A 27,983-nucleotide genomic window follows, 5' to 3' on the forward strand; every position below is an offset into this window, starting at 1 on the left:
AATACTGCCTCTGTGGCAGCTGGTTTTATCACAGAGTTCTCTGTAGCGCCAGGCTAAAGGTCAACATCTAAATAGCTTTTGTCCAGGATGTGTGGGGTTTGCTGAGATGCCAACTGCCCCTTTCCTGACCTTAAAACTGTACAAATCCTGAACTGAGGGAAGGTCAGACCTTGTAATCCTCTCTTTTAGTCATGATTTAGATAATAATGATAGTTCTCACAAGATCATTATAGTTAAATCATATGGCTGTGTTGCCATGGTAAATACTCATCTTTGTCCCTGTCATTTCTACAAAGCAGTTTTCCTAATGTACTTTCTCACCATACAGGAATTAGTTGTCATCTTTTGTAAATACCCCCTTCATCCCCCCCACGAGACTTGAGACACTTTACAGTAAGTTCAGCCACTGCTTGTTTTTTTATAGAGTATGAGGAAACTCTGGCCTTGCGTTGCATGAGGAAGTCTTTGGCCACAAACCCCCTCATTGATATGTATCTGCAGCCGACGCGGTACAGTCCAGCACTGCCTGATATAACGAAGGAGAAGGAAATGGCACTGTGGCTGCCAACCCACTGTGCCCATTTCTCTGCCCAAGTGAAGCAATACCTTCAAGTCTTGACAAAGGGGCAAAACGGTACAGCTTTTTTTCCCCGTATATATATATTTTTTATCTACATCTTTCACTGGGCCAACCCCCCATTATGTTCGCACAATTGCAACGCGAAATCTCCATCTGCTGCAATTGCTTAAACGGCAGCTCAAGCATTTGATAAGAGCTCAGATGAATTTGTCTCGACTCATTCATCTGTGCCACGCTAAGGAGATTCCTGTGCAAAGTCATCTGTATTCAGTAAACAAAGTGTTATTGATGAGTTGATTCTACGTGGCTTTGGCAGTGAGGGACCCGGTGCAAGAGGATTATGTCCTTCAGCCGAAACCCAATAGAAGTTTGAATAAAGGGATAGATGTGCACTGCTTATTGTGGCGAGAGCGGATAAGCCGCGTTCAACATTTCGACTGGAGCTCAATGCGTGTGTAATATGAAAAGGTTTGAAAATCTCAGACTTGTCTTGGTGGAAACTATGTCTCAGAAAGTTAAATCCACAAGTTTTACGGGAACGCCGAGAGTTTCCACCATGTTTTCTGAGAACAGAGACTCGGTGCGTATTGATAACAACTGGCGAAGTGATGTAACAGACTCTGAGGTTTCATCTAGAGAATGATCCAAACAGTTTACTAAGGGAGAAAGGTGTAACTACTGCACCATATGGCAGAGGCTGGGAAGAATCCAGAAATCTGTTAATCCACCATTGGTACAGTGTAGGGATTATACCCTCTGCTACTTTTCTCTGTTTTTACATCTCGCTTTGTAGTTAGTTTTAAACCTGTTGTTATTCAGCCGGGAGAGATTTTCCACGGTGCTGTTATTTACAGCTACTCCGAAATACGCGATAAGTCAGCTTGTTGATACCAACCGTCTAAGGAACAGATGGTTGAGCGTCCTGTTTTCTTATTTTTATGGACAAGGACAGCGGAAAGCTTTACATTTATTCTGGTAAAAAGAGAATTAATGGCACCTTAAGTTTAAATTAAGATGATTTCTGTCAACTTAAGTAACTAAAAAATAAATGGTTTTCCCTTCAACTCTGACCAAAATGGAAAAATCTGAAAACCCTTTGTTTTTCCTTTTAATTACACAAAAACCAAGAATTCTCACAATTTTGGTCTAAAAATGATTCAACCAACTGCATGCATTTATACTAATACTGTAGTGATACATATATTCTGAGGCTGCAGTGGACGACTGCCTGTTTGAAGGTCCAGTAGTCATAGGTTCACCTGTTGTATGGAGCCAAGTTATTTGCAAAAAGGTCACCTATTTGTGAATTTCTTCATATATTTAAATAGACACAATTCTACTTTATACCCAATTGGCTGGTGTTTGTGAAGCAACCAATCAGTGATTGTCATACATTTTGCTTGGTGATGTATCGAAAAGAGCAGAGATAAGGAAGACTGTGGATGTTTACATCTGTGGTAGTGCCAAGATTCTTTCCACTTGGTATTTTGTTAAATTATGTTTGGTGCTTGAACTATTAAAATAGGCAGTCATGTGTTCCCTAACCTCTCACATACCACAGTTTTGCTGTACCTCTATCAAAGAACCTAAAATACATTTAATATTGGTCAGGAAAAGCCTGATTGGTTCATTTCTAGTCTAACTTTCCTCTGTTTGGATTTCTGAAACAAGTTCAGTAAGTGGAACCCTGTTGCTTTATGTGGTCAAACTTTCTGCAGCCCTGCATTAAACTTTCCAAGTTCAGGTTTCCTATCAGATTCCTGTCTTGCCCTCTCACTGCTTCTGGAATGAAATTTATTTTCATGCATCTCAGAGAATAACATCAAGAACTTGCTTTAGTTGCTGTTAAATTATAGAATTACAAACCATGACATCAGGTTAAATGCATTACTTTACTCAAATGTATATCAGCTGTCAAAATGTGACTTTTATTCTTGCAGGGGAACTGCAAAAATAAAAGAAACTGTAATATTAGATGGTAATCTAGTTTTCATTTGTCTGTTTTGTTAATGTGTGGAATGTTGTCTTATGCTCAGTGAGAACTGAAAGAACCACCTGTGTGTTTTTCCTTTTTGCTAAAACTCTTCAAGAATGAAGGCTTGAACATCACTGAACTTTTTCCAGTAAGTTAAATTGAAATTGTTAGTTTCAGTAAATAGTTGTATGAAAACACTTTTCAAGTTTACTTGCTTAAAAAGAACAAACTTCTCAAGCTTACTTTACTTGAGTTTTTTTAATTCAGCAATGCTTAATTAAAGCTACAACTTCAATTAAATTGACTTAACTGTATTTAGCACTTATACTAAGCTAAAAGTGATTAGTTCAGGGAATTTTTTAAAAGTTGCTTCAGCTTATTTAATCAAAGTTTTATCTTATTACACCAAGTTGACTTAACATAAAATGTAACATTTAACTTTAACTAATTTCTAAGTCAACGTTGTAATGTTAATTTTATGCTCAGAATTGTTATTCTTTTTTTCAATTATAAATTATATTATTGAGTCTAAATGAGAAACAAAGTTTTATGGATATGTTATTCAAGTCAGAAATTTTTTCAAAATTCTTACATTAAAATTGTGCAAATGTCCACCAAAACACTGAAGCAAAAGGTAATTTCTAACTTATAAAAATTTATGCTATCAAATATATAAAATAGTATAATTGTATTAACTCATAACTACTAAAAATAAAAAAAATCTTAGTTTTTCTAATACAAAACATATAACAATGTTATAAACACTTCTAAATAAGATGGTTAAAACAGTGTAAGTACCAACAAATACACAAAAATAGATATCCTATTGACATTTACAGATGTGCAGATTGCTTTGCTTTGAGAGAGCATTCACCCCCTAACAGATTTTGTCACGTTAACTCTTTCAAATCATCTTAACAGCATTTTATTTTTATCAGACAAACATAACCTGAACACAAATGATTAAATTTTTTAAGAAAACTAAGTTCCAGATCAAGGTGGCGCTCCGTTAATAGTTATCCACCGCTAATTGTGCATAACTGGTTGCTACCGCTGGGATTAGAGAATTTGGCAAACCTGCGGCATCACGTTCCTGCCAAAAACCCCTGAGGAGCTTATTAAACGATCACATCACATATTGATTAGAGCACTAGCTCTGATTGCAGATGCATTTCTGCGTATTTGTGCATCACGGCGAACAGTAAAACGGCTGCCCTACACGCTTCCACCAGAAAACTGCACTCGCTCTCTGTTTAGTGGGTGTGTTTGTCATTTGAGGGCGGAGCCTGTTCTAATTAATCCAATTGGCTGGATTCTCAGCTGAAATCTGGTGACAGACAGCACGGTACTCAGCCTAAGGATGAACAACAGGAGGAAGTGACTGACAAAGAAAAATAAGAAGATAAGAAAAAGAAAAATCAGCGTTCTTTTTCTTCTTCTACGCTTTGAATTCACATAATGTCTTCAGTAACATAGTGGAATGTTACTGAAGACTATCTGTAATATATACTGTCACATTTTTAATTGCCTGTGGGCCAATATTTTGACTTTTATAAAAACTAACAATAATCTATAAAGATGAATAACAAGGTATTCAGATTCTACGGGAAACCATTTCAGTTCTTTGAACAAATGGCACCAAATAACTTAAATGGCTTCCATGTAGCATATTAGAGAAACTGTAATTATTCAGGCTGAAATTTTTAGGTGACATATAAGAATGTTTTTGGAAAGCAAATGAGGCGATCACCGTTCGCCAATCCCTTTTAAAATTCTTTATTGCATAACATTTTCTGTAGGTTTCGGAACGTCAACGCTCGTCTTTTCAATGTCAAATCACATTAGTGTTACAAAGACATGACTAAACGCGTCACAAATCTCATTATCAAAGCAGCGAGCCAACCCGAGCAATCCAGCCTTCAGAAGTTTTAAATAAACCTGATTCAGATTTGATTTATAGCTTCTTATCCCGAACATATACAATTATAAAAACACACACATCTGACAGCCTGATCCCTCAAATTGGAAGCTTGCCTCCATCTTGTTTCACCACTCAAAACCCTCACCAACCGAGCAGTCACAGCTGCGCAGGCAGACAATTGACTTGTTTGTGATTTTCGGGATTATAATTAACTCTGTCCGACATCGAAACGTGTCCTTTTGCAGTTTCTGCTTTCGCCGTGAGAAAAGAATTCCAGGCCGTCTGCGTCTTCATAAATTACATTCCAGAAAGCTTTTACAGAGAAACTTTGTTGTTATTTTTCCCCTCTGAGGAAACCTAGTAGACTTAATTACTGCCTTTCTAAACTAAAAAGAACTCCTGTGTACGTTTGTCTCCTTCAGATAAAATGTTTTAAATTTCTAGTATGAAACACCGTTAGAGAGAGAGAGAGAGAGAGAGAGCATGTTTTCAACTCAGAAGTCAGTCACCTCCCAAGAATGGTTCGTTTCCAAACAGAAAGCCAGTAATTAACACATCAAGGTTAAAAATGGCTTCTTATTAATTTTCTTGACCTTTTGCAGGTAACTTCTTTAAATTTTTTATTTTTTTTATCTCTTGTTTCATAAGCAATCCTTTTCTGTGATCTGAGCCCTGGGTTTGCGCTCAAATGAGGGCAATTAATGACTGATTGATGTGATGCTTTATCTCTGCCAGGCTTTTGCTGCTGCTACCTCCCAGATAGCCTTTGCTCTGTTGACTTTGCCCCAGTCTGCTCCCAAACCAAACGCTCTCATTAGCGACCTATCCGGGAGTGACACGTGGAGCTCCGGGCCACTGTTGAATAAGGGGCCTTTAGTTGATTTTGTTCGGGGCTGTCGTTTTGTGCAGCGGAGCTCTAAAGTATTTTTGGAGGGCAAGGACCAACGTTCTCCACTTAAATGCATTTTTATTTTACCGCATATACAATAATACAGCGGCATGATAGGTAAGAGGGGTTACTGTGAGTGTAAAGAACTGATCACAAAAAGACACTTGTTTTCAAGATGTACTGCTCATCTTTAGAATAGTCAAAGATCAAGAGTCTCGCTTAAATTTGTGGCTGTAATGTGTCGTTCAATTTGTTTGTTGTAGCCCAGACAGGGTTGAACAGTAAATGAATAACAATACATATTGAAATAAACACGTGATCGATTTCAACAGGTAATACGTCTCATCGAATATTCAATAATTTCACTGAAGTCCGATTAAGAAGCATGTAGGGGATGTAGGCTGAGGAAAGGCTTTATACGCTCAACCTCTCACAGCTAACTAATCGAGGTTGGTGGCATCGCTCTTTGGTGACTTGTGCGGCAGCAGTTTCATGTTTTGCCACCGTTCCCTCATAACTGCTTAAAAAATAAAAAGCGGAGTGGAGGAAAGAAAAGAGAGAGTGCAGCTAGCTTCAGCCACTGTTCATGTCCACATTTACCACGTCTGGCTTCTTCTGGTGCAGAATTATGGACATCAGCCTCACATCAGCCGGATGAAAAGCGACACGACTGTTCAGACTTCAGTAAAAGTTCATTTTCTTAAGAATTTAACTTCTTTAAGAAGACAAAAGACAATAAAAAATAAAGTGTTTTATTCAGCTAAATCCAAAAACACAATCTGGAACTCTGTTCACAACCACTGTTGAGTGAGTAGTATTAAAAACATCTAACTTGAAGCTGTTTGTGTTGCTCCTGTTAACGTTGCTGCTCATGAGTCAGCTAGTGGACAAAGATTAGAAACAATTGTGATTTAAAGAGCGTTCACAAGCATTCAGCGTTTGTAAAGTCAGACATTATTCTTACACCATGTGGTAAATTTAGGAGATGAATCAGATGACATTTCTCATCCAGACTTAATTCTGTCACGTTGCAGTTCTTGCATACCGTCTCAGGCGCGTATCCTGGATCCGGTTAGAGGTCGTTCATGACGAGTCTGCACCTGGAAGAAGTCATTCTGATACAGCAAGAGAGTCCGGGTCTTTCACTTACACTTGGGAAAATATCTAGACGTGCATCGCATAATTTTATCTCTTCAAACTTAAGAGGACTTCTGCCATTTTTGTTACAAATGTCTGACTTTATACTCTAAGTAAACATCTAAGTTTATTTTATGCAAATTCATGGCTTTACAATGTCTAGAGAATATCTTAGATTTAATACTGGAAATTTATGCCATGTAGAAAATAAAAAAAATCTTGCAAAAGTAGAACTTTTTGACAGAGAATGTCCAAGTTTTTTTCTTGTAAATATGTCAAATTAACACTGAAATTTCTGTGTTTTTTGGCAAAAACAACAACATACTTCTACCGTATTTTTCTCTTCATCCTACAGTGGAGCTAACACTCTGTTGTACATTAGTGCTGTATGAGGTTAAAAAGATGATCAAGTGTTAGCTTTGGTTCACGTCTGAATATAAACTACATGTGTTTGTTCTTAAAGAGCCTCAATTAGATATGTGTTGTGAACCTGACAATATAAATGAGCTGAATTCAATTAAAATCTTGGCCTTTTCAGGATGACTTGGATATAAATCATAATATTGAAATTTTTTTCACCAGTTGTTACAAAAAGACAACTTTTTAAATGTCTTTTTTTGGCCCTGTTTTCCTTTTTTACTTGTTTAGTCCCATTACCAAATGTTAGCCTGCTAGCACATCCACATATTGCCACTAATGATTGACAGTGTTGCACCTCTTCTACCTATTGCTATTTATGTGAACTCCTGTAGTTTTTCCAACTTGATTAATAGAACTTCAGACCAAATAAGCGGCAGCGTTGGGAAGCTGAGATTGTTTGGTTTCTGACATCCGTTCCACTGTGTGTGTGTGTGTGTGTGTGTGTGTGTATGTGGCTCACCAGCACAATCATCTAAAGAAATGAGATTATTTTCTGTCATTTGCCATTGATTCTCTAAAAAACCAGTGAAACACACAGATTCTTCCTTTATTTGTTGTTGATCCAGATATATATATTTTTTAAGTATTCTACCGCTGAGGTAGGCGATACTCAGTTAAGGTTGTGTTGTGATATATTTACAGCTGTCAGTCAGTAACCTCCCGAGACTGGGATAAGATAAACTCTGGAGACTTTGCATCCCACCACTCGCAGTTTCAAGGAGCACATACCGCAGTCATGCAAGCCATGCAATTCTATTTGATATATCCCAAGCCAATAGGAGCTGTCAGTCGGCATTAAAGTCAAATTCACATATTTACAGAAAAGTTGTCTTGTTTTCATTAGGGAGCAAAGGCCAAAAACTCAAGTAAACGACTCAAAAGCTTGTTCAAAAAACCCCTCCGAAGCTTGTTAGTGAGTTTTAAGGTGTTTGTGCAATAAGCAGAGTTGTTATATTTTAAAATAGGTAGGTATTTATACAGAAAAGTGGTGCAGTAATAAACATACTTTTAATACAGAGGAGATTTTCAATAATAGGATCATTTCTCAGGAACTGTTTTGACTTGGAAAACTTTTCTTTATTTTTTTTTCAGTCAAAGTGAGACATCTTTGGTGTGACAAATAGTATTAAGACTTGTAACGGCAGGAAAGATGTGTCACTCTACGCTCATGTCCAGATATTCTTGCTCTCTTTGGGTTTGGTCAAAATCAAAATCTTTGACTACATTACTAACAACTCCTGTCCAGTTATTGAAACCACACCGGTGAGACAGAGCTGTTGTTTTTTTTAAGTGCATTTTTTTCTCCCACATTGCATAATTTTGTCTAAATCTATTTAATCAAAGTTTGTTGCGTTCTAATTTCCAGCTTTTGTGCACATTTGCCCTGTTGGTACTGATCAGTTGATTCTCATTTCTCCTTAAATGGGGGTACTGTGTTTTCCAGGTTAATCAATCAGTCAAGTAACTGTGTTGCCTTCAGCTGTTGTGAAAATGCTGTATATATTAAAAAAAAATTGACTTTGTATCGTTGTCGTATCTGATGCCTTGAAATCGGCCTCTGTCACTTTAAGAACCTTTAGAATCAAGTCAACACTCCAGGCATGTTTTGGTTGAGGGAATAACATTACAACATAATATAAGGCTCAACAAGTTGATTTTGCATTATACCCCCCCACTAGATACAGTGATATAGGAGGATACATAGCGTATTGAAAGTACATTTATGAAGTCTATGAAACAACATATGGTTCATATTTATCACCTTTTATTAATTGGGATGATCAGAGTAATTAGCATCACTAACACCATGCTCTTTGTGTGGGTGTTCAAGAGACTGCAGACGTTTAGATTTCCCATAGCTTGCCAAATTTTCTAGATGTGATACACAAGAAGGAAAGCTCAATAAAATAAAGCTGAGCAGTTTTACTTCTCTTGGTTTAGCCTGTCTAAAATTATGCTCTCTCTCTCATCCTGAATGGAGCAGAGAAGTTGTAGGAATTAGTTTTCTTTTTATTAGCTTTGTTCACTTCTGTCTTTCCCTTGACTTCATTGCTACTCACATCCTGATCAATGGATGTGGCTAAATTTGAGTTTTCGTCATTCAGTAACAACTCCCACACCAGAAAGTGTTGTCAGCACTTGCATGTGTCGTGCTCATTGATCGACAAAAGATTGGATTCTTGAGGTTACCTAACAAACTGTTCTAGCCAATTTCTCGGTTCATCGCGTCTTTTGGCATCTTTTTATATTTGATGTTGGTTATTTGGTCCGTGGTCAGTAAGTTTTTTTGGATTTTTTCAGTCAAGCTTCACTAACACCAGGCTCTTGATCTTTAGCACATTTCAGCAAGGCAGTTGATGGTGCTTTACATTGTGAAAACATGTAAAACACCATAAAGTCAACGATTGTGAAACCAGTGAGAGCCAATGCATTTGGTCAGATGGCAAAGTCAGAATCATCCATAAACATCAAATATGTTTGTCAATGTTCAATTTATTATGGTTATTATGGTATACATTTATGTACATGCACACATTTGGCCATAATCAAACACATTTTCAATAAAAAATTTTTTAAAAAACCTGCTATGGACCAAGTTGCTGTCTGATCTCTGTGATAAAGAAAATTATAGAAGCGCTGCCATTTAATAGCTGTGTAATATTCTCTGTTTAAAAAATCAAAGTGGGTCATGTTGTGCTGTTTCTTTTTAAAGTTTCACACCTTTTGTCCATTGGAAGCTTTTTACACGATGTTGATACAGTTAATTTGTAACTGCTGAGCTTCTGTTTGATTTTCCCCTCATTTCTCTCTTTGCTCAGGGTGGTGGTGATTATTGGTGGTGGTGTTGGGGGGCGGTTAGTGGAGGGTTGTGGATGTAAGTCTTTGTTGTTGTCACAGCTCTAAATCTCATTTGTAATGGTTATCAACTGGATGGGCTTTCCACAATAGCTAATGGGGGAAAACAAATCTCTATTTGCTGTGTTTATCATTTGATTAACCTTCATATTATCCCTGTGTAATTAGCCTAATTACGAGGCTTTACACAGAACGTATGATAGCTGCTCGCATAAGCAGGTCTAAAATGTTCTGGCCTGAGACCAGTGGCTCAGTCCTGTTTGACAGGTAGAGCGTCTCCTAATGCGGTAAAAGATTTTTCATCTGTAGCATTTGGAAATGACTCAGCTGAAGTTTTTCATAGAAAATATACTTCAAGGACCAGTTGTGGAGGTATACCACCTGAAAGGTGACAGATATTTAACAAAGCGCAACTACACCTGGAACGGCTTAAGGCCGTCGCAACAGAAACACTCTCCGACTTCCCCTCCTGCCCCTCTGCCCTGTCTCGTTTTGTCAGACCTCCATCTCGACACGTTGGTGTCTGGGCGCAGACGGGATGAGCTCTGATCGGAACCCTCTTTCCTCACCCAGCTCACAGCACATTTGCTTTGACGCGACAAAAGGTGATTTTTGCCTGCTGGCTTTCTCCTCATTGTCTCTCTTGGTTTGTGTCAAGCTGCCAGACTTGGTTAAGATGTTGACTTACAGCAGGTGTTGGAATCCGACGGACGGCGCTTTTATTAGAGGGGATTTTGTTCCGTTAAGGTATCGAGAACTTTCTGTGTCCACATCAACGTTGAACTTGGCTGTGTTAAGACACCAACAGAGCAGCTGGGCATTTTTCCTTTGTCTTAGGTGATATTTATGTTGTCACAAAATTTAGAATATCGGTGGTGTCTCAATAGGATTAAAACTAGAACTGTGGGAAATGCTACCTTGCATCAAAAAGGTCTTGGGTTCAAATCCCAGCTTATGACTTTTCTGCCTGTTCTTCTCATATATACCAGACATATGGCATATATGAGAAGAGCAACCAAACCTGATTGTTGCTTTCTCTAAATGGACCTATCCCAAATTAAGAGTATTTCCATGGTTGTTTGTCCTGTAAGTGTTTGTGTTGCCCTGTGATAAGAAGGGCGAATTGTCCAAGGTATAACTCGCCTTTCACCCAATGACCGCTGGAAATGGGCACCGTCCTCCCCATGATCCTGCAAGGACAAGCTAATACACACGATGGATGGATGGATGGATTTTCTATCTCCATGCTTTTTTGTTTTTCTGGAGATGAGGGAAGCAAAATCTATCAGCACTAACATCAGTGAAACATATTCTAACTTTCATTTTTAAAATGAATCAAATTCAGAAGGCTGTTCATTTCCATTGAACTATCCGTATTTCCAGTTTGCTTTTTTTTTTTTTTTTTTTTTGTTAGGCGCTGCATTCAGGATCTCCAAGTACGCAACCCAACAATTTATTCAGTAAATAATTTAGAATTTTTAACATAATTGATGTATTTTTGCCTACTTGTTTTCTAACACTGAAATTTTATTTACTTTAATGTTTTTTTTTTATTATTATTATTATAATTTGGACATACTTTCTCTCCGTCTTTGAATGTGAACAGCGTTACTGAATCCAAATCAACTTTGGCCATGAAACTGCGCATATGCTTTTCTATACTCAAGAATCCAGTTGAAAGGTTTGTAAAAGGTCCTGCTGAACCCTTGAACTTGTTCAATAATTCAGCCACAAAGGGTAAAATCGGCTCATCTTTTAAAAAAAAAAAGAAGAAAAAAAAACATGGCTGGGTTGAGATAAAAATGTCCACCATGTCTCAAGGATTTCAAATGCTTTCTTCATTTATAGATCCGTCTTGCAGGTTTGGATTTTTGTTGCGGTTTGTAAATGAAGAGAGGCAGAAGGTGAGCTGTCTAACAATCTCGGCGATAAGATCCCAGTGTTTGTTTTGCTCTTGCTGCCGGAAGAGTCTTGTCACGTCCGCTGTAGTGTTTGCGGTGGCTATGTTTCAGAACACGATGTTTGACTTGCCCACTCATCTGATGTCCTGAGACTGCTATTGCACCTGATCTCTTCAATTTTTAACACCTGAAAAAGCTCCTAAACATCCTTTTGCTTTTATTAATTTGTCAGCAGATGACATAACGTTGCACTTACAGCACCTTCAAATATGTACTCTTCTGCAAAAAACAAAAAAACAAAAACATTTTCAGATCTATAATGACCATTTGACCTCTTGCCTCTTCCGTGTCTCCAAACATAGGGACGAGCGGAGAACGCACTCGTTTGTTTAATGCCGCTTTCACCTGTTCAGCCATTCAACCGGCGCTCCAATGCAGGGCGAGTCCAATGCATGGGAAGACTTGGCAACAACCTCTTGCAGATGGGAGCCTTTAATTTTTAAAGAGTTTTCCTTCCGCACGGCTGATCCTGCGCAGGTTGCGTCACGAACTGCGAGTGCAAAGTCCCAGTCGCCTTCCAGGCCTTTATTTGGAGAGAATCTGCCAGCCAAAGTGTGTCTCTGTCTTCATGTCTGCAGTGCATGTTTGAAGCACTGTTTTGATCGGTGGTTACTGAGCCAAAAGCTGTGTAGTTTTAAGTGTTATCTACTCATGGGAGGAAGCACAAGGTGGGAGAAAGGGATCATAATTACCCTTTTAGTCTTAGTTCATGTTTCCGTTTTCTGGGATGAGGCCGTGTTCTGAGATGTTTAATTAAATGGAGGTTTTGGTACGTGTAAGGAAAATAACATTGTGATTGGTTGCAAAAACCTGTGCCAGGGAATAACGTTGCTTGTACACGGATGAAAATAGAAGGTAAGGTTTAGGGCTCATGTTGGAAAATCTTTCTATCCTTTCGTTCTCATATGTGACTCCTTCAATCTTTGACCTTTTGGATTTGGGGCAACGTCATTTATGTCCGGTGTGAACATTTGCTGCCATGACACTCCGTCCAACTGACCAAATATCACATTGTCATGAAACGCGCAACTTTGCAACATTTTGAATATATTATCTATCAGTTCTTGCACTCCAGTCAGTCTTTGCAATATAAATATTGCACACATTTTGAAGGATTGCATTAGAAACATTTAATGGAAATTGCAAAAATGGTTCTCGACTTTTTAGAAAAATATTTAATGAGCTAAAGTGGAGATGGAAACAGGCTTACCGAATAAGTTTTGATGTAGCAAATCAGAGTCCAAACTTCCACCATAAAGAGGACGACCGTCAGCCTGGACTGGCCAGCGGTGGAGAACCCAGTTTGGGTTGGGGGTTTGTGCCCGAAACTCAAAAAAAATTCCAATCCCAAATCTCCAGCTCAGAGAGACGAACACGCCATTTTTCAGACTTGTCTCGCCAATTCTAGTTTACAACTTCTACATTTTGTTAATTACAGCCATGCGTAGCGTCAACATTTGCCAGAATTGCAGTTTTTGTAGCCTGGTCGATTCACTCCAAACGATTAGATGGAATTCACATTTTATTTTGTTCAACATTTTAAAGGTTTGCTCAAAATTCACATGACAATTGGATGGAGGCATTACTATTACCACAGCATTTTTCATTGCACGCAGTAACAAACAGTAAACTGACTAAAGATCGACTGCACATTGAACCTTTGTCAAAAGGTGCCTTGAGCCTCTGTAATGAGGAATACAATGACACTGCTTCTTCACTTTATTCACCTAGATCAGGGGTGTCAAACTCCAGTCCTCGAGGGCCGGTGTCCTGCAACTTTTAGATGTGTCTCTGCTGCACCACACCTGAATAGAATAATTAGTTCATTAGCAAGGCTCTGAAGTACTGATCTACACAAGGAGGAGGTAATTAAGTCATTTCATTCCAGTGTTTTGTACCTGTGGCACATCTAAAAACTGCAGGACAGCGGCCCTCGAGGACTGGAGTTTGACACCCCTGACCTAGATTTAACATTACTTGTAAAGGGATGGCCTTCTTTTAACATTTAGTACCAAAAAAGAGCTTAAGACCAAACATAGACATTGAAAAGAGACACAAACAAAAAGCCTACAATTGGACCTTTAAGCGGGTCAAAACCCCGTCTAAACACAACACCAGACAGTGTTTGTTTTCCTAGAACAGTGGAAAATCTGTCAAATCATACAAACAGGTTTTTAGGTTTATAGTGTTTTATTATGACTGATTCATTGTTGTTATTTCCTGGTAGCCCATGAATAATACCAAACTGCTCATTCTTCCTTTGCCACTAATACTCAGCTGCTCTCATCTGGGTCATTTAGTAGAATGACCCTTTTTTTCTCAAATCAATAAAAAAAAAACCACATTTGCCCCCAAAAAACCCCCAAAAAGTCGCTCATTATATTACTCATCGCAATACAAAGAAAGATGATTCTAAAGTCAAGTGCTTTGCCCAGGACCCCAAACCATGAATTACTTTTTTATCTCCACATGTTTAACTGATTAGTGTCAGTAATGAACCTTTCAGACTCAACTATTACTGGAAAACACAACAAGGAAAAACAGGCATACGCCTTTTGACTCCTTCTTTCCGAGATTACAATTTTTGAAATTCTCGTGATTACACTTGGAACAACTTTTTCCTTTAAAAAAGAAAAAAAAAAAAACACAAAACAAACAAAAAAACCATTTGCTTGTGGCTGAATGATGCAGATGTAGTAGTTTGTTTGTGTGGAACAGTTGCGTTTACCTATTTTAGGATAAAGAAGAAAGAAACCACAGTTTTTTTTACAGGCTATAAAATTAAAAGCTCTTTTATGCATCAGCTGCTTTAACCTCAGCTTAAATGTTTAGCTTTTCAGATTCTTACAGCAGAGCTTTAAAAAACGGCACAAGGAGACGCTGACAGTCAGTCAGTCACCAGTCGGCACAGCAATTTTTTTTTTTTTTTTTTTTTACGGGAGCTTCCGATCACTCCGGCGTCTGTGGTTTTGATTATGTCTTCAACACGCGATCCGGTTCGCAGGCCTCAGAGAGTATTTGCTAGAAAGCACGTCAAGCCTTCCCCTGAACAGCAAAAGAAAAATCTCTGAACCCTGCCATTTTATGTCAGAACTCCGTACTCTCTGTGGTCCTCTTTCGGATGGCTTTGTTTGATAGTTTCCTTGGTGGATATGAAAGATTAATGTGACAGTAGCACCTGCAGCAGTTTCTCAATGACAGCTGTAAAAGTGCAGAGAAACGACTGATAGAAGGCATTCTGACTGCCGTGCCCTCGTAAGGCGAGCTGTTTAATGTGCTGTCACGCCTCTGAGAGTCATCTCAAACTGCCCCGGCAATCACAAAAGGCTTTCCTTTTCACGAGCCTCCACTTTAACTAGAGTGCTGTGTATGTACTCTGGTGTGTGGTGGGTGGGCGTGTGTGTGCGAGTGTTTTTGTAGTGGGGTTAGCTTGCGGAAGTTCAAAGAAATATGAAGACAAACTAAAAGCACAAAAGTGACTTTTTCCCCCAAACCTTTTCTTGTACCCCTTTCACACTATTGCATATCTGCTTTGTGTCGCACAGGGAGACACAGCGCCACAGGAAGTAACACTCTTACTGGAGCATTTGACCAGATAAGTCAGGCTGCCATGGATTTTTCTGGACATGTCGAGACATTTTGCTGAAGGAACCATGGAGGCTGCATATGTGCAACACTGCTACCGAAATTACTCAACCGTTAGCTCAAATACTGCTGCTGTAACCCAATAGTGACATTGCTCAATCTCAGTATGAAGATGCTTCGTAGGATGCTTGAAACTGAAAGTAAAAACTAAACGTTTGCCCAAGTTTTTGATCGGTTTGGCTTAAAAATTGTCCGACCACTTGTGGGTATTAAAATTTTACCTTGCAACGATCTTAAAATATGAAGAAAAAGTAGTAAAAGAGTGAGAATACTGCAAAAGTAACACACCCGGTCCTGACACCAGACAAGGGCCACCAAGAGCAACACATATTTGTACAAAAGATGAAAAACCTGAATTTGTTCTTGTTTAAACCCACGTAGATCCATTTTATCAATACGCTAGCATACATGGCACAATGGAAAACAGTTTGAAAACATCCTAATCTGGTGCATTTGTTTAGTCAAAATTTTGTCTGAGCTGTTGTCATGGTAATTCTGTATTAAGGTAACTGTTTACACCTTAAATGCAATCAAATTGTTGCCATCAGCCGCACTGACGTTAGTTTGTAGTATATGCTGCAGAAGAAAACTGCGTCAACTGACCTTCAAAGTCTTAGGAAATAGTTTGATGAAAAACAGGCAGTAGGATTTATCAAATGTGGCACCAAGGTTATCTGTGTGAAGTCCAAGCGCTGCAAAAAGACATGCTTTAACACGGTCCTGTTGGAGCAGAGCTGTGCTTTCTCTTCAGAAGCAAACTGTAGGATCCAGCTCTTCAGCTGAACCATGCAGCCTGAAGAATACTTACAGAAACAAAGGTCAACACTTTCAGCTCTGACGATGAGCAGTGGTTCAGATTTGAACTGAGCCCGAATTGCCACAGTGGATGCACCGTCCAAACAGATGTGATAATGTGAGCCTCCAAGAAAACAAAAGCTTTTGGACAAGATGATGCTTGTCTGTCTGGTGGGAGCAAGACGAGTATATCAGCTCGATAATGACATAGAACACCTGTGGGGTTTTAAAAATAAAGGTGATCTAAACCGTCTGGCCGTGGTCGTCATAAAGTACCAGAAGAATGACGGAAAGCCTGTTGCTGTGCTGTATTCTGTTTTAAAGAGTATTCAGTCATTTGCGACTTGGGCAAATGACAAAAGGCCAATTTCTGGCCTTTTAGGTCAGAAATTAGAAATGCAACTGTCCCAGCTCTTTTGTTTGTTTGTTTTTTCCAAAATCTGGCCCTGATAGAAAACAACATAAATCATCCTGAGCAAATTGGAGATGTAGCTATCAGAATTTCACTTGAAAATGCAGCTATTAACCAATCCTGAGATGTCTTGAAGGCCAATAAGAAGACATGCGAACATTATTGAACATAACTGCTCTTCTGTAAATGGTTATGGATTATTTATGCCAGGACCAGAGGCAATGTCAAACACTGTAAAACAGGGTTAGAACATCTTTTATACAGAATGAAAACTTGCACTGGGATCTCAGATCAGTAAATACTGTGGAAAGCTTAGCCACAACTTCAAAATAAGCAAACGTCCCCATTAGGACCTGTCTCTATAAGCAATGACTATGAATCGCATGTTACCACAATAAATTCAAATTAATTTATGTTTAAAACCCTCAAAAATGTCCAAATTGTGGAGATTGCTAGTTCTACAACTTTCTCCATTCTTTGTTCAATGACTGGAACGAACAGTGAAAAAAATATTGATATATTTTCAAATACCAATAAGTTTGTGCATCTTGGTGATATAAATTACTTCTTGATCTGTTTTTTGAGAGCAGTGTTTGCAGCCACACAGTTACCTAAAAAATAAGCAATAAATAGTTATTATTGTCATTTTTAGCGATATCACAAAAGTACCACAAAATATTGTGATAAAACTCTAAGTCCACATCGCCCAACACAAGTTGTGTTTGATGACGCTGGCTGGTGCAGATCAAGTCTTGCTATGTAAGCTCCTTCTCTGTCCCCCAAAGTGGTTGCGCTGTAATCCATGTATTAGTCTGTTTACCATGACTGTGTTGGGAAAGTGCAGAATTTGGTCTGCAAAGACAAAGTGGGTGTGACACAGCGACGCTCATCTGAATAGTGCAGCACGCAGAGCAGGAGGAAAGAAATCATAACTAAGAGCCAGTGAGGAGGCAGGGAGGCGCAGGGGGATTTGAGCAGGTATTAAGGGATGATTGCGCGTGGGCTTGTCTGCCGTGCTCCCGAGAAAGAATGCAAACCCCGCATCAGACGGAGTGAGGATAATAAAAAGCGAGAAACATCAGAACAACAAAACACAAACAAAAAGGAGGAATAGAGAGGGAGAGAGAGCAGCGCATAAATAGTTGAAGTATTTCAAACGATTTCAGAAGGTTCTGGTGAAACACTGCATGTGTGTGTCCTCAGCGAGTCGTATTAGTGTCTGGTGATGATGTTCTCTGTACTATAACTGTAGTGTACACCATGTACATTTTAAATAAATAAAGTCTGAATGCCGCACGGTGCAAATTGGCACTTTTGATCACAGATTTTAATTATTTCTTACAGGAAAAATAACACACACAAAAAAGAATTAGTACCATAATCTAACTCATAATCCTTCATGGTTTATAAATCAGAATGATCCATATCTCCACTGACAACTGATTCTATCTTCTTTTTTGATAGCTGTCAACACTTAAAAATGTTTTGGTTACATATGCATTACATCATTTTTCAATACTCTTTCTGTTTTTAAAATACTTTGTTTTTCGCCGCTCTTTGTCTGGCGTATCGCACTTTTGATTTGTTGATGCCATGCAGGCATTGCGAGCGTAGACGACGATCACAGTCGGGGTTCAAAGTGATTTCCTCTCTGCTTTAGCTCCTTTATCAGAACGGACACGTTGTTGCGCGTCAGGAGCATCGCCTTCGCTCTCCTATTTTCGCACCGTAAATCTGCCAGCTGCTTTAAATCTTGCACAATCTTAACGGGGGAAGAAAAGCTACAGAAATAATCACTTACTTCCACCTCCAGAACCCGGAGAGATTTTTTACTTCTCTTATTTGCCGCGCGTGTGTGACGGTGATCTCATTTGATGATGTGTGTCTTTCCAGCTCAGAGCCATGTGGAACCCACCGAGCGACCAGAGCGGACAGGTAGCTGCCAGGATGGAGACCACTCCGTCTCTGGGAAGCGCCAGCATCTCCGTCTCTCAGCAGCAGGCCCCCAAGAAGTTTGCCCCCATGGTCGCACCCAAGCCCAAGTTCAACCCGTACAAACAGATGGGAGACGCCGGCCTGTCTGACCCTGCAGGTAACAAAACAAAAATAAAAAATGCCTTAAAGTGTTGATATCAAGCACATTATTATTTACATGCAGCAGGTTGTCAGGACTGGATTATGTAAATGTGACATTTTTAAGCTTTACATCATGTTAAAATGTTATTCCCTCATCAAAAACACACCTGGAGTGTTGCTTTCAGATTCAGATTCAGATTCATTTTTATTCGTATCCCAAATTGGGGAGTTGATGTCGCAGCAAGTATAAAAACTAAAAGACAAAGTATCAAAGATTAAAACATAAGGAACAAAGAATACCAAAAGCAGATAAAATACAAATCAACACATAATAATGGGAAGAATACAGCAGTGTATATCATTACTGACCAACAGTTACTACACTAGATCAGGTGCAAGTCTCCCTACCTTGTCCTGCATTAAAAAGAGAAATCATTTTAGGAACAAAGGAGTGCTTGTATCTGTTACTTTTTATACAAGGAAGTCTGAACCTGATGCCAGAAGGCAGAAACTGGAACTCAGCAGGTAAAGGATGAGAAGAATCAGCAATAATGGCTTTAGTTTTCCTAATGATTTGTTTTTTACACAGTTCTGCAAGTGAGCATTGTTCAACCCCTAAGAGCTTATTGCTAGTGATTTTGCTTTCACTCTTTACTACATGATTGAGAAATCCTTAAATCTCCCATGGCAACCATTCATCTCCTGGTTGGACCTAGCTCTGCTTTCGAAGCGGTTTTCTAACCCAACTCCTTCAGACTAGCCTGGAGCAATTAGCAAATGGCTGGTGGAACTGAATTGAGGCCCAATTTCAAGGCTTTAAATTACTCAGTCAAATTTCTTTTATGTCATATTAAAAGCATTTTCATAACAACTGGGGGTAGCATTCTTGCTTCATTGTGCTATAAAAGGATTTTGTGTTGCTGGATGACATGTAATACTGCCCCTTTAATAGATTATTATCAAGTCGTTAATCATCAGAGTTGCTCGACCGCATCCCTCAGCTTTCTTCTTTCCAGCTGAAGGTGTGACATTCATAAATCTTCTGTCTGTTGAGGATGAACTTTATTAAGTCTACTATTTCCTAAATGTCTGTAATTAACAAGTCCTTTTGGTAAATTTATTTAAAGTAGGTCTCCATGCTTTCAATTAGGTTTTTTTTTTCAGTCTTGCAAAACCTATTGCCTCTAGACCTTGAGGAGGGTGAGCTAAAGCTTTTCAACCTTTTTTGAAAACTCAGAGGACCTGAGCTCAAAATGAAAAAAATACATACAGATAAATAAATAAATAAATAAATGTAGAGTAACTTGCTAAAGTATTCATAAAGTGCTTTAGTCAGCACTTTGTAGAAGCACCTTTGCAACACCGGGTCGCACTGGATCACGAGTCCAATATTCCTGTTTCTAATAACTGAACAGTATTTTCTGTTATAGTCCAGTAAAGTTTATTATTATTATTTCTATTATTGTTAATCTTGTTTTTTTTCTATGTATATTGTTTTTAACACTTTCTGTTTCTGTGGTAACCTTTATGCTGCTTATTTTCCCCCTTTGTTTCTATCCGACACAGAGAATAACTGATGAATATGGTTCACTCTAAGTCTTGTCGCTCCAGCTGCAGTTGCGGAGCAAGAACATTTTCATTGGAGCCACTTCGGTGCATCCAAATTTTCAAAATGGTTCATCAAAGATTGAAAATATTTTCTTGAGGTCATTTCTATGTTATTAAATGTGTGATTATATTGATATTTTCTGCTGCCACCACCTGTTTTGGAGGGGAACTGCTTTTATTCCAGGAGTTTGGAGACTTACCTTTCCAGTACAAACAGCGGATCAGTTGGTAGGGTTAGCCAATGGCTGGTCGCCCTTTGTGACTCTGCCCCGTCTTACTGTCGCTTTACAGTTGATGTTCTCTAATATTCAGCCTAATGGGTTTTCTTCCAGAATTATCCTGAATTATCCTAAACCATCTTCCCATCTCTGTTAAAATCTACAATTTCAAGTCGGCTACTAAAGGCATTTAGTTGCACCTTTTCATTAATTATGCACCGCTTTGCATTAATCTGTCACATGAAAATCCCAATAAAATACATGGAGGTTTGCAGCCGGAACATGATAAAACGTGAGAAAGTTCAAGGGGTAAGAATAGCGCTTGGCTTAAAAAGGTGCTGACTCGCATCATTTGTTTTTTCCTCTGTAGCCGTTGTAACGCCGTTGTACTGAGCCCGTCCTGCAGTGAGGCTCTGTTAGAGGCGTTAATTTAAGAACAGTGGTGAGAATGAGGGACGGTATTGACATTTTAGATGTGGGGAGGGGAGGCGGGAGGTGGAGTTCCTGCATGAATAATACTGAATAAACAGTGCAAGTGCTGTGGTTTGCAGTCATGTGTGAGTTCAGGAAGCCTTATGTTGAGTGTTGTTTTTTTTTACAACCCCGGGGACACGATGGTTTATAAAAAAAAAACAGAAAAACAAAAAGACTTCTATCTTAGTTTCAACACAGTAATTGCAGGTTGAAATATTAAGCTAATAGCTTTGTTCTTTGAATTGTAAAACTCAAGTTTTTTTAAAAAGCAACTATCTGCAAAGGGTAATAGAATTTTGAGCGAATAATAGATGATAATTGGCGTATTTATTTTAGAAAAAGCCTATTTATGAAAGATTCTTGGTATTTAAAACATTCTATTTTAACAAGCTAATTTTACAAGCTCAGGATTTTTTACTCAAAGAGGAACAACGTTGGGACAATTTATGCAAATTATATCAAAAATATTTTATTTAAATAAGATTACGGTAATACACAGGAAGTAGGCTGCAGATGGACAAGAACGGTGAAAAGTCAAAGCCGTCAGGCTTGCTTTTTTGAATTGAAAAAGTAAGGTCATGTTTTAAGAAGTTAGTAACGCCACGCTCTGTTTGAGTCATTTGCCGTTTAGGAACGTTTGCAAACTTTTCAGAATTTGTTGTGAAGTCTCCAGCGTCCAAGATGTTCTAACGGCGGGACGTGGCACAGAGGCGATGGCGCGCAGCCGTGCGTCTTCCAACTTCCTGTCTGGCTGATGTGTTGTAACATGAGCATTATCTAAACGTCTACCCTCAAACCCCCCCTGAGAGCACCTAGATTTCCAAAACAGGGGAAACGGTTATGAAATTCAGCTTGTAGTGATCACACTGTGAGGCTGAAAACACGGCTGTCAGTGGGGGTTTGCGGTTTGACTTCAGATCTTCTTCTGCTGCAGATGTTGGCTTTGTGAAAATTGTTCTTAGACGGCTGCTTTTTCAGGTTTGCCCACCGCTGAAAGGAGGGCAAACAAACAAGAAAACCCCCCAAAAAGAAACAAGACGTTTAAAACGCGACTGTTGGAGAAATTCAGTAAGGAGATATCTCGCATATGAAGTCTGAAAAAAAAACCCAAAACATTTTTGTTTCTATACTCTTGCATTTAACCAAAGGTAATTTGAAAATATTTGACTTCTAATTGAAGGACAAAAACAGAATTTTGCAGAGTAAAGGAATAAATCAAACATATAAACAAACCCATTGAAATACCTGCATCAGTCATTTCTCTTGAGTGCTAAGAATAGCTGGGTTGGTTTCTACTTGAGGAACATGAAATGACTTTTACTCATTCTGGAGACATTAAACCAGTTAGGAGTGAATGGCTGCTGTAAACTGAAAAACCTTCACAAAAGTCACCAGTAGTTTCTCTAAAGGACCAAATAGTGTGACCACATGGTCAGGCTGTTACACACACATCTGACTTCTGTTTAGGCATCACACGATAAAACATTTTGCTGGACGATAAATTGTCCCAGAAGTTATTGTGATAAATGATAATATCGTTTTCTTGACATTATTTTCAAGCAATATAACAATAATGGCAAAAATAATACAAGGAGACATTTTCAATGATCAATAAACTTTAAATTTGAATGAACATTTAACACGGGAAGTGGAAGACATATTAAAAATCCAAAATAAATAAACACAACAGAAACATTAAATAAAGTGAACTATGAAGTCTCTGTAAACAGAAGTATTTGTCAAAAAAACCAAACATCTGGTTGAGACCAGAGCACCAGACTGAAGAGTTTTATCATCCAGTTTTTGGTAGAAGGAGAGAGAAGAGAAAAACAATAAATCATCCAAGTAGAAGTTATTGAGTTCGTTTCAGTGGATCATGTGATTAACTGATTTATTACTTACTGCAGCTGGCCTAGTTCTGTAAATAATCTTCTTTCTGATCATGAAAACATGGACTGAATTTAAAATTTGCAAACCATGTGCATGATTTAATTCAGTTTTAAATAAATAGTTCTAAAGCCACCGTGATTTTCCATCATACTGTCCGTGCTCCATCTGGAGTTCTCTCTGTTTGTTGAAAACAAATTTTCAGTCTTCAACAAAATTGAGTAGTTTTATGTTTTTTTTTGTTGTTTTTTTTTGTACTTTCCCCCTTTCTTTGGAGGGTGTGAGCTCGAGCCTGATTGGCAGCGCTAAGACCCTCCTCCTGGCTTTGATTGATTGCTTCTGACCAGGAATGATGTGTTCCTGCAGGTTGGTCTTTTTTCACAAATTGTCTGTGTCATACTATACTGTCAGGACACAGTAACATTTTTTACAGACATGTAAAAAAACATATATATTTTTTTATAACAGTTACGCACTGCAGCTTTAATATGTTACATTATTTTGGAATATTTGACTTTGTGTTACTAAATTAAACCCAGGATCCAAATTGTCCCTAATTTTTTAGGAAGCTTATCGAAATTGAATTGGCAAATTGAATTTTTAAGAACTAATCTAAAGAAAAATGATTCACTTCCTCTCTACGGGACATTATCAGCAGAAGATACACATTAGAAAGTTGTTTTATTTAGTTAAAACTGCTGCACACATACGTTGGTTTTCCAGCTGTTTGAAATAAAAAAAAAAAATCACAACAATGAACTCAAAATAATTTCTGTGACAAAGTTCAAGGATTTAGTGAATGGCAATTTGAGTAGCTGAACAAAACTGATTGCATCATCTGTTTGATAATAGTCCATAATGATAGAGATTTATCCCTGAAAAGTTCTTATATTGTTACAGTTTCTGTTGCAGCTTTATTTATCAGCAGTGTGGGGATACTGAATAAAGTTTTTAGCCCTTTTTTTTTTTTTACGCCGGGTGTGTGTATTGTGAGTCTGATTGCTCAGCTGCTCATTGGCACGTCCATTCTGCCATTCGCAGTGTTGGACTTTGTGGCGCCGACGCCTGCAGCAGTGTCATTGTTTTTCATGTTTTGTTTCCCGGCTTCAGCCAACAAACTCCTAGTGAGCGTTTCCTCAAAACCAGACGGATTTTAAAACAACTTGTTAATCTAACCCTTTTTTATTTTTGAAGACAAAAAAAAAAAAAAGACTTGCTGTAGGCCGACAATAATCAATTTGGGTGTTTTGTTTTTTTCAGAAGGCCAGCTAACAAATGGTTGGTGTACTAGTGTGTCAGAAGATGCATTTATTGCTGCTTACTGCTTAATTTATTGCCTCATTTTCAATGGAAACCATAATGGAGCGTTTTTATAGCATATTTTTCATTGAACCTTTAAAATTACAGACAGATTCAGACATAATGCAGCTCTTTGTTTACACCGTGCCACCCCAGGACAGCAAGTCATCTGCTGATCAGACCGCACTAGATTTATCTTGTTTTTATCACAGTTAGTGTCAAAGTAAGTTCTGCGCCTCCTAGAGGGCTATTGCTGTCACAACACGTTTTTCTGGTCAGAAACTCGTCCATTCCTCGTTTGGTTATGATGAATTTTACTGCTAGCCAGTCAGAAAGATGAGTGAGGCAAATAACATTTTAAAGTTAATTTATTTATTTTTTTGTTTTTGATAATGATTGAAAAATAGGTTCGATTTTATGATTTAAAAAAAAAAAGTCATTGAAAATTTATGGTAAAAACTGTATTAGATTCAGTAGGTCCAGCTTTTTTTTCCTCATTCCCTCCAACGTTCTGAGGCCTCCTTAGCGCCATGTACAGAAGAAAGCAGTATGAGTGACATCAGCAGCTCATTCATGAGGGAACTGGATATTTATGCATCAGAACTACAGTGAACTCGCGTCTAATTGCGGTTCAGAATTTTTCTGCGAATCGTAACTCCAAATTATTCACAGAAACCATGTATTTCAAAGAGTTTTGTCATACAGGATAATATTCAAAATAAAATGTAGCTTTGGCAGCTAGGACTAGGACTTTTACATTTTTCTTTTTGCTGTGATTTATGCTTCCACTTAACAATAAACCTAAAATATTGAGTTTTTGTACATTTGATCCTCTTCTTAAAAGGCCGATGGAAAGGTCAACTGCAAAACATGAATTGTTTCCGGAAAGGGAAGTCACTACTTGGGTTTTCCTTTTAGTTTCTGGGAGGAAGAAAAAGGATGACATGATGCAATCGTCTTACTTTTTACTCTCAACGAAGTTCCAAAGTGCAGGAACTTTGGAGGAGTTGTGTAAATTAGTTTTATTTCAGTTTTTTTGGGGGGCGGGTTTCACAATTTGACCTCTGTACGGGTCAAAGTTCTTCTCTAAACGTCGACTGGCGTGAAAAGTTTGAAACGTGTGATGGCAACCTGCTGCATGTAAAATAATAAGCAGACGTTATGGAAACACTTCCAACCTTTTGCAGCAGAAACAGCAGGATTTTTTTTTTTTTTTTCAAACTTTACAGAAATAAAACTGGACTTTTTTTTTTGTTTTGAAAACCTCATTTGCACCATTTCTTTTACTTACTTGATTTAAATCAATACAATAGTGATTTGCATTCTCATGAAACAGTGGTACCTGTCTTTTATCTAGATTATATTTGGATTATATATTTATGCTTTATTCCTTTTTGTAAATGTCTGCATAAAAACTAAATACTGTAACTTTCTAGTTGTAAAATATTCCGTCTCATTTTAAGGCAGAAATATCACTTCCCTACTTTGCATGAAATCACTTCCTTTCACCTCTGTTGCAGCTTTTCTTCATCGTCTACATGCTCACAGGGTTAATGAAACACCATCATTTAAAAGAGTCAGGAATATTACAGTAGATAAGTATTTGTGTTTACTTTTGATTTGATCAAGAATTTATTTCGCAGGACTTTAATGTTGAAAGCAATGTCAAGGAGACACTTTGCACTTCCACATTGCTCGGATCTGATTAGAGTTTGGGTGATGCATTCACTAAAATCCGCGTTCATTTTCTTGTTACGCATGTGTCTTTGATATGATTTAGATCAGCATCGGCATTTCGAACATGCAAACAGGAGCGCTAAAGCCTTCTGCAGACTTCTTGTCAGGGGATAAGACAGCTTTATGAACAGATAATCGGGGGTCTCTCCTCATTTTTCTTTTCTTTTTTTTATTTAGTTAATTCTTCTATGTCAAGTAAGGGGTGGGGGAAACTGTCTGATAAAAAAAAAAATCTGGGATTAGCATAAAAAATAAGTCAATTTGGCGCAGCGAGTGGATGTGTCTTTTGTCTAGCAGTGGCCGGCATCAGGGGCTGTTTATTGTGGGGACAAAGGAGGCTGTGCAAGCGGGGGGGACCCTGAGGTTTGGCCCCACACATCTTGTTTTTTTTTTTAAAGGGACATGCTTGTTCTGATTAAAGCCCAGCAGGAGCGCATGAAGTCTCAGACAGTGACCCTTTACTTAAAATTTCTTACATCAGGTCACATGTTGGGGTTTAGGGTTATCCCATGTATGCTGGAAGACATATGTGAAGGTCAATTGTGATTTTCTTTTTTAATATGTATTATAGAGTATAAGTAGAACAACGATGCTTTTCTATTTGAAATCAACTTGAAAAGATGAGCTGTCGCAATAAGAAACTAATGAATAAATTTAACCACAAAGTAAAATATAAACTAAAACATGGACGTGAGATACTTTTTTTTGTTTTTTACATTGACAGACTTCAAGGTTTCCCCCAGAAAAAGCCTGGTGGTTGGGAACTAGGGCAGTCAGCCATGCAGCGGCTTGTCGTGTTTTTTGAGTTAAAAAAATGTTAAACGTTGACAGGAAATTTGAAAATATCACTTGATAATCGTGTGTTTTTGGAAGATTAACACCTGAACACCAACTATGAAGTCTTAAAAAATGCAAACATTTTAAACAGACTGAAATACATAAACAATGCTAAGCCTGGTGGGGGTACAAGTAAAGCCTGGTGGCCCGCCAGGCTTATAATACACTGGGGCAAACCCTGGACTTTATTTATATATTTGTTTATTTATTTTAGATACAAAACTACTTCAAATTCATCAAAGTGAGCATGAAATGTCTGAAAAATATCGTCTGAAACCGCAAAAGCACTTGATGACGAAGAAGTGAAATCACCCACATCTGCTTCTAAAAAGCAATTTTATTTTTTTTCAGTTCTGGCACTTTGCTGCCCCCAACTGGTCAGTGGAGAAACTGAGCAGCGCCGCGTAAACCTGACCTGCATCCCTGCACTCATAACACCTTAGTTTCAACACTGACTACTTTTCTCTTTCAAGTATGTGATCAAACTTCGAAATTAATGTCGCCAATAGTCGATCATAGCTGTGTTAGCAGAGTCGAAAGCTGCTGCCAGCCTGGGGTCATGTGCGCCAGTGACGAGGTGTGGGTGTGGGTGTAAGACGTGATGTCGAGGACAGGACTCAGACACTCAAAACGGTTTCTTCTTGAGTCACGTTCGCCTTTCGGTAGGCGAACTCATAAAATCTTAATAGATTGATTTATCCCTCTTCACAATCCTCTTTTTCTTTTTTTGCTGTCTGAAACTAATTTAGAAACGTGCGTGAGCCGAACGGATAGTTCTAAACGTTCTTACAAATTAGTCATTTTTCTGCATCTTCTCTCAAAATGTCATATTGTCTGATAATGTGCAGATAGGATCATCCGAAAAAGCCCTAAACCCACTTGTTTAATTACTGACTAATACGTAACTTTCGGCGCAGTTTCATAATGTCTGGCTCACCAATCATCCAGGGCACTCCGTTTTGTTTTTTTCTGTCTTTTTGCGGCGGTGGGGAGACTTATCAAAGTGAAAGTTAAACATCCGACAAGTGCTGTTTTTAGTTTGAGGGAGAGAAGGGGGGGGGGGGGAAGGAGCAACTTTAACACGAAGTTCCAACAAAAGCTGCTGCTAATTGTTTGCTAAGAGCAGTTCAAACATGTGCATAAGCTGTTTTTATTCCTCCCTGCTTGACTGGCCAGAGGCAAACAGACTACCGGTTGTTATGTCAGAGTCCCTCATGGGTGTCACCAGGAGAATTTACAGGAAACCCACCATCTAG

At 38.4% G+C, this 27,983-nt stretch overlaps 1 protein-coding gene across 4 annotated transcripts in view; it reads left to right on the plus strand.

Annotated features, from left to right (window-relative positions):
• LOC122838285 (LIM domain containing preferred translocation partner in lipoma) overlaps positions 1–27,983 on the plus strand; it is a 174,433-nt gene that overhangs the window by 36,580 nt on the left and 109,870 nt on the right. For all 4 annotated transcript variants that reach the window (XM_044128813.1, XM_044128814.1, XM_044128815.1 and 1 more), the window contains one exon: positions 18,485–18,683. In XM_044128813.1, the coding sequence (XP_043984748.1) occupies positions 18,494–18,683 (190 nt within the window). In that variant the 5' untranslated portion in view covers positions 18,485–18,493. The remainder of the gene's footprint in view (positions 1–18,484; positions 18,684–27,983) is intronic.

Source organism: Gambusia affinis, linkage group LG10, assembly GCF_019740435.1.
Source record: "Gambusia affinis linkage group LG10, SWU_Gaff_1.0, whole genome shotgun sequence".
NCBI classification, from domain to species: Eukaryota; Metazoa; Chordata; class Actinopteri; order Cyprinodontiformes; family Poeciliidae; genus Gambusia; species Gambusia affinis.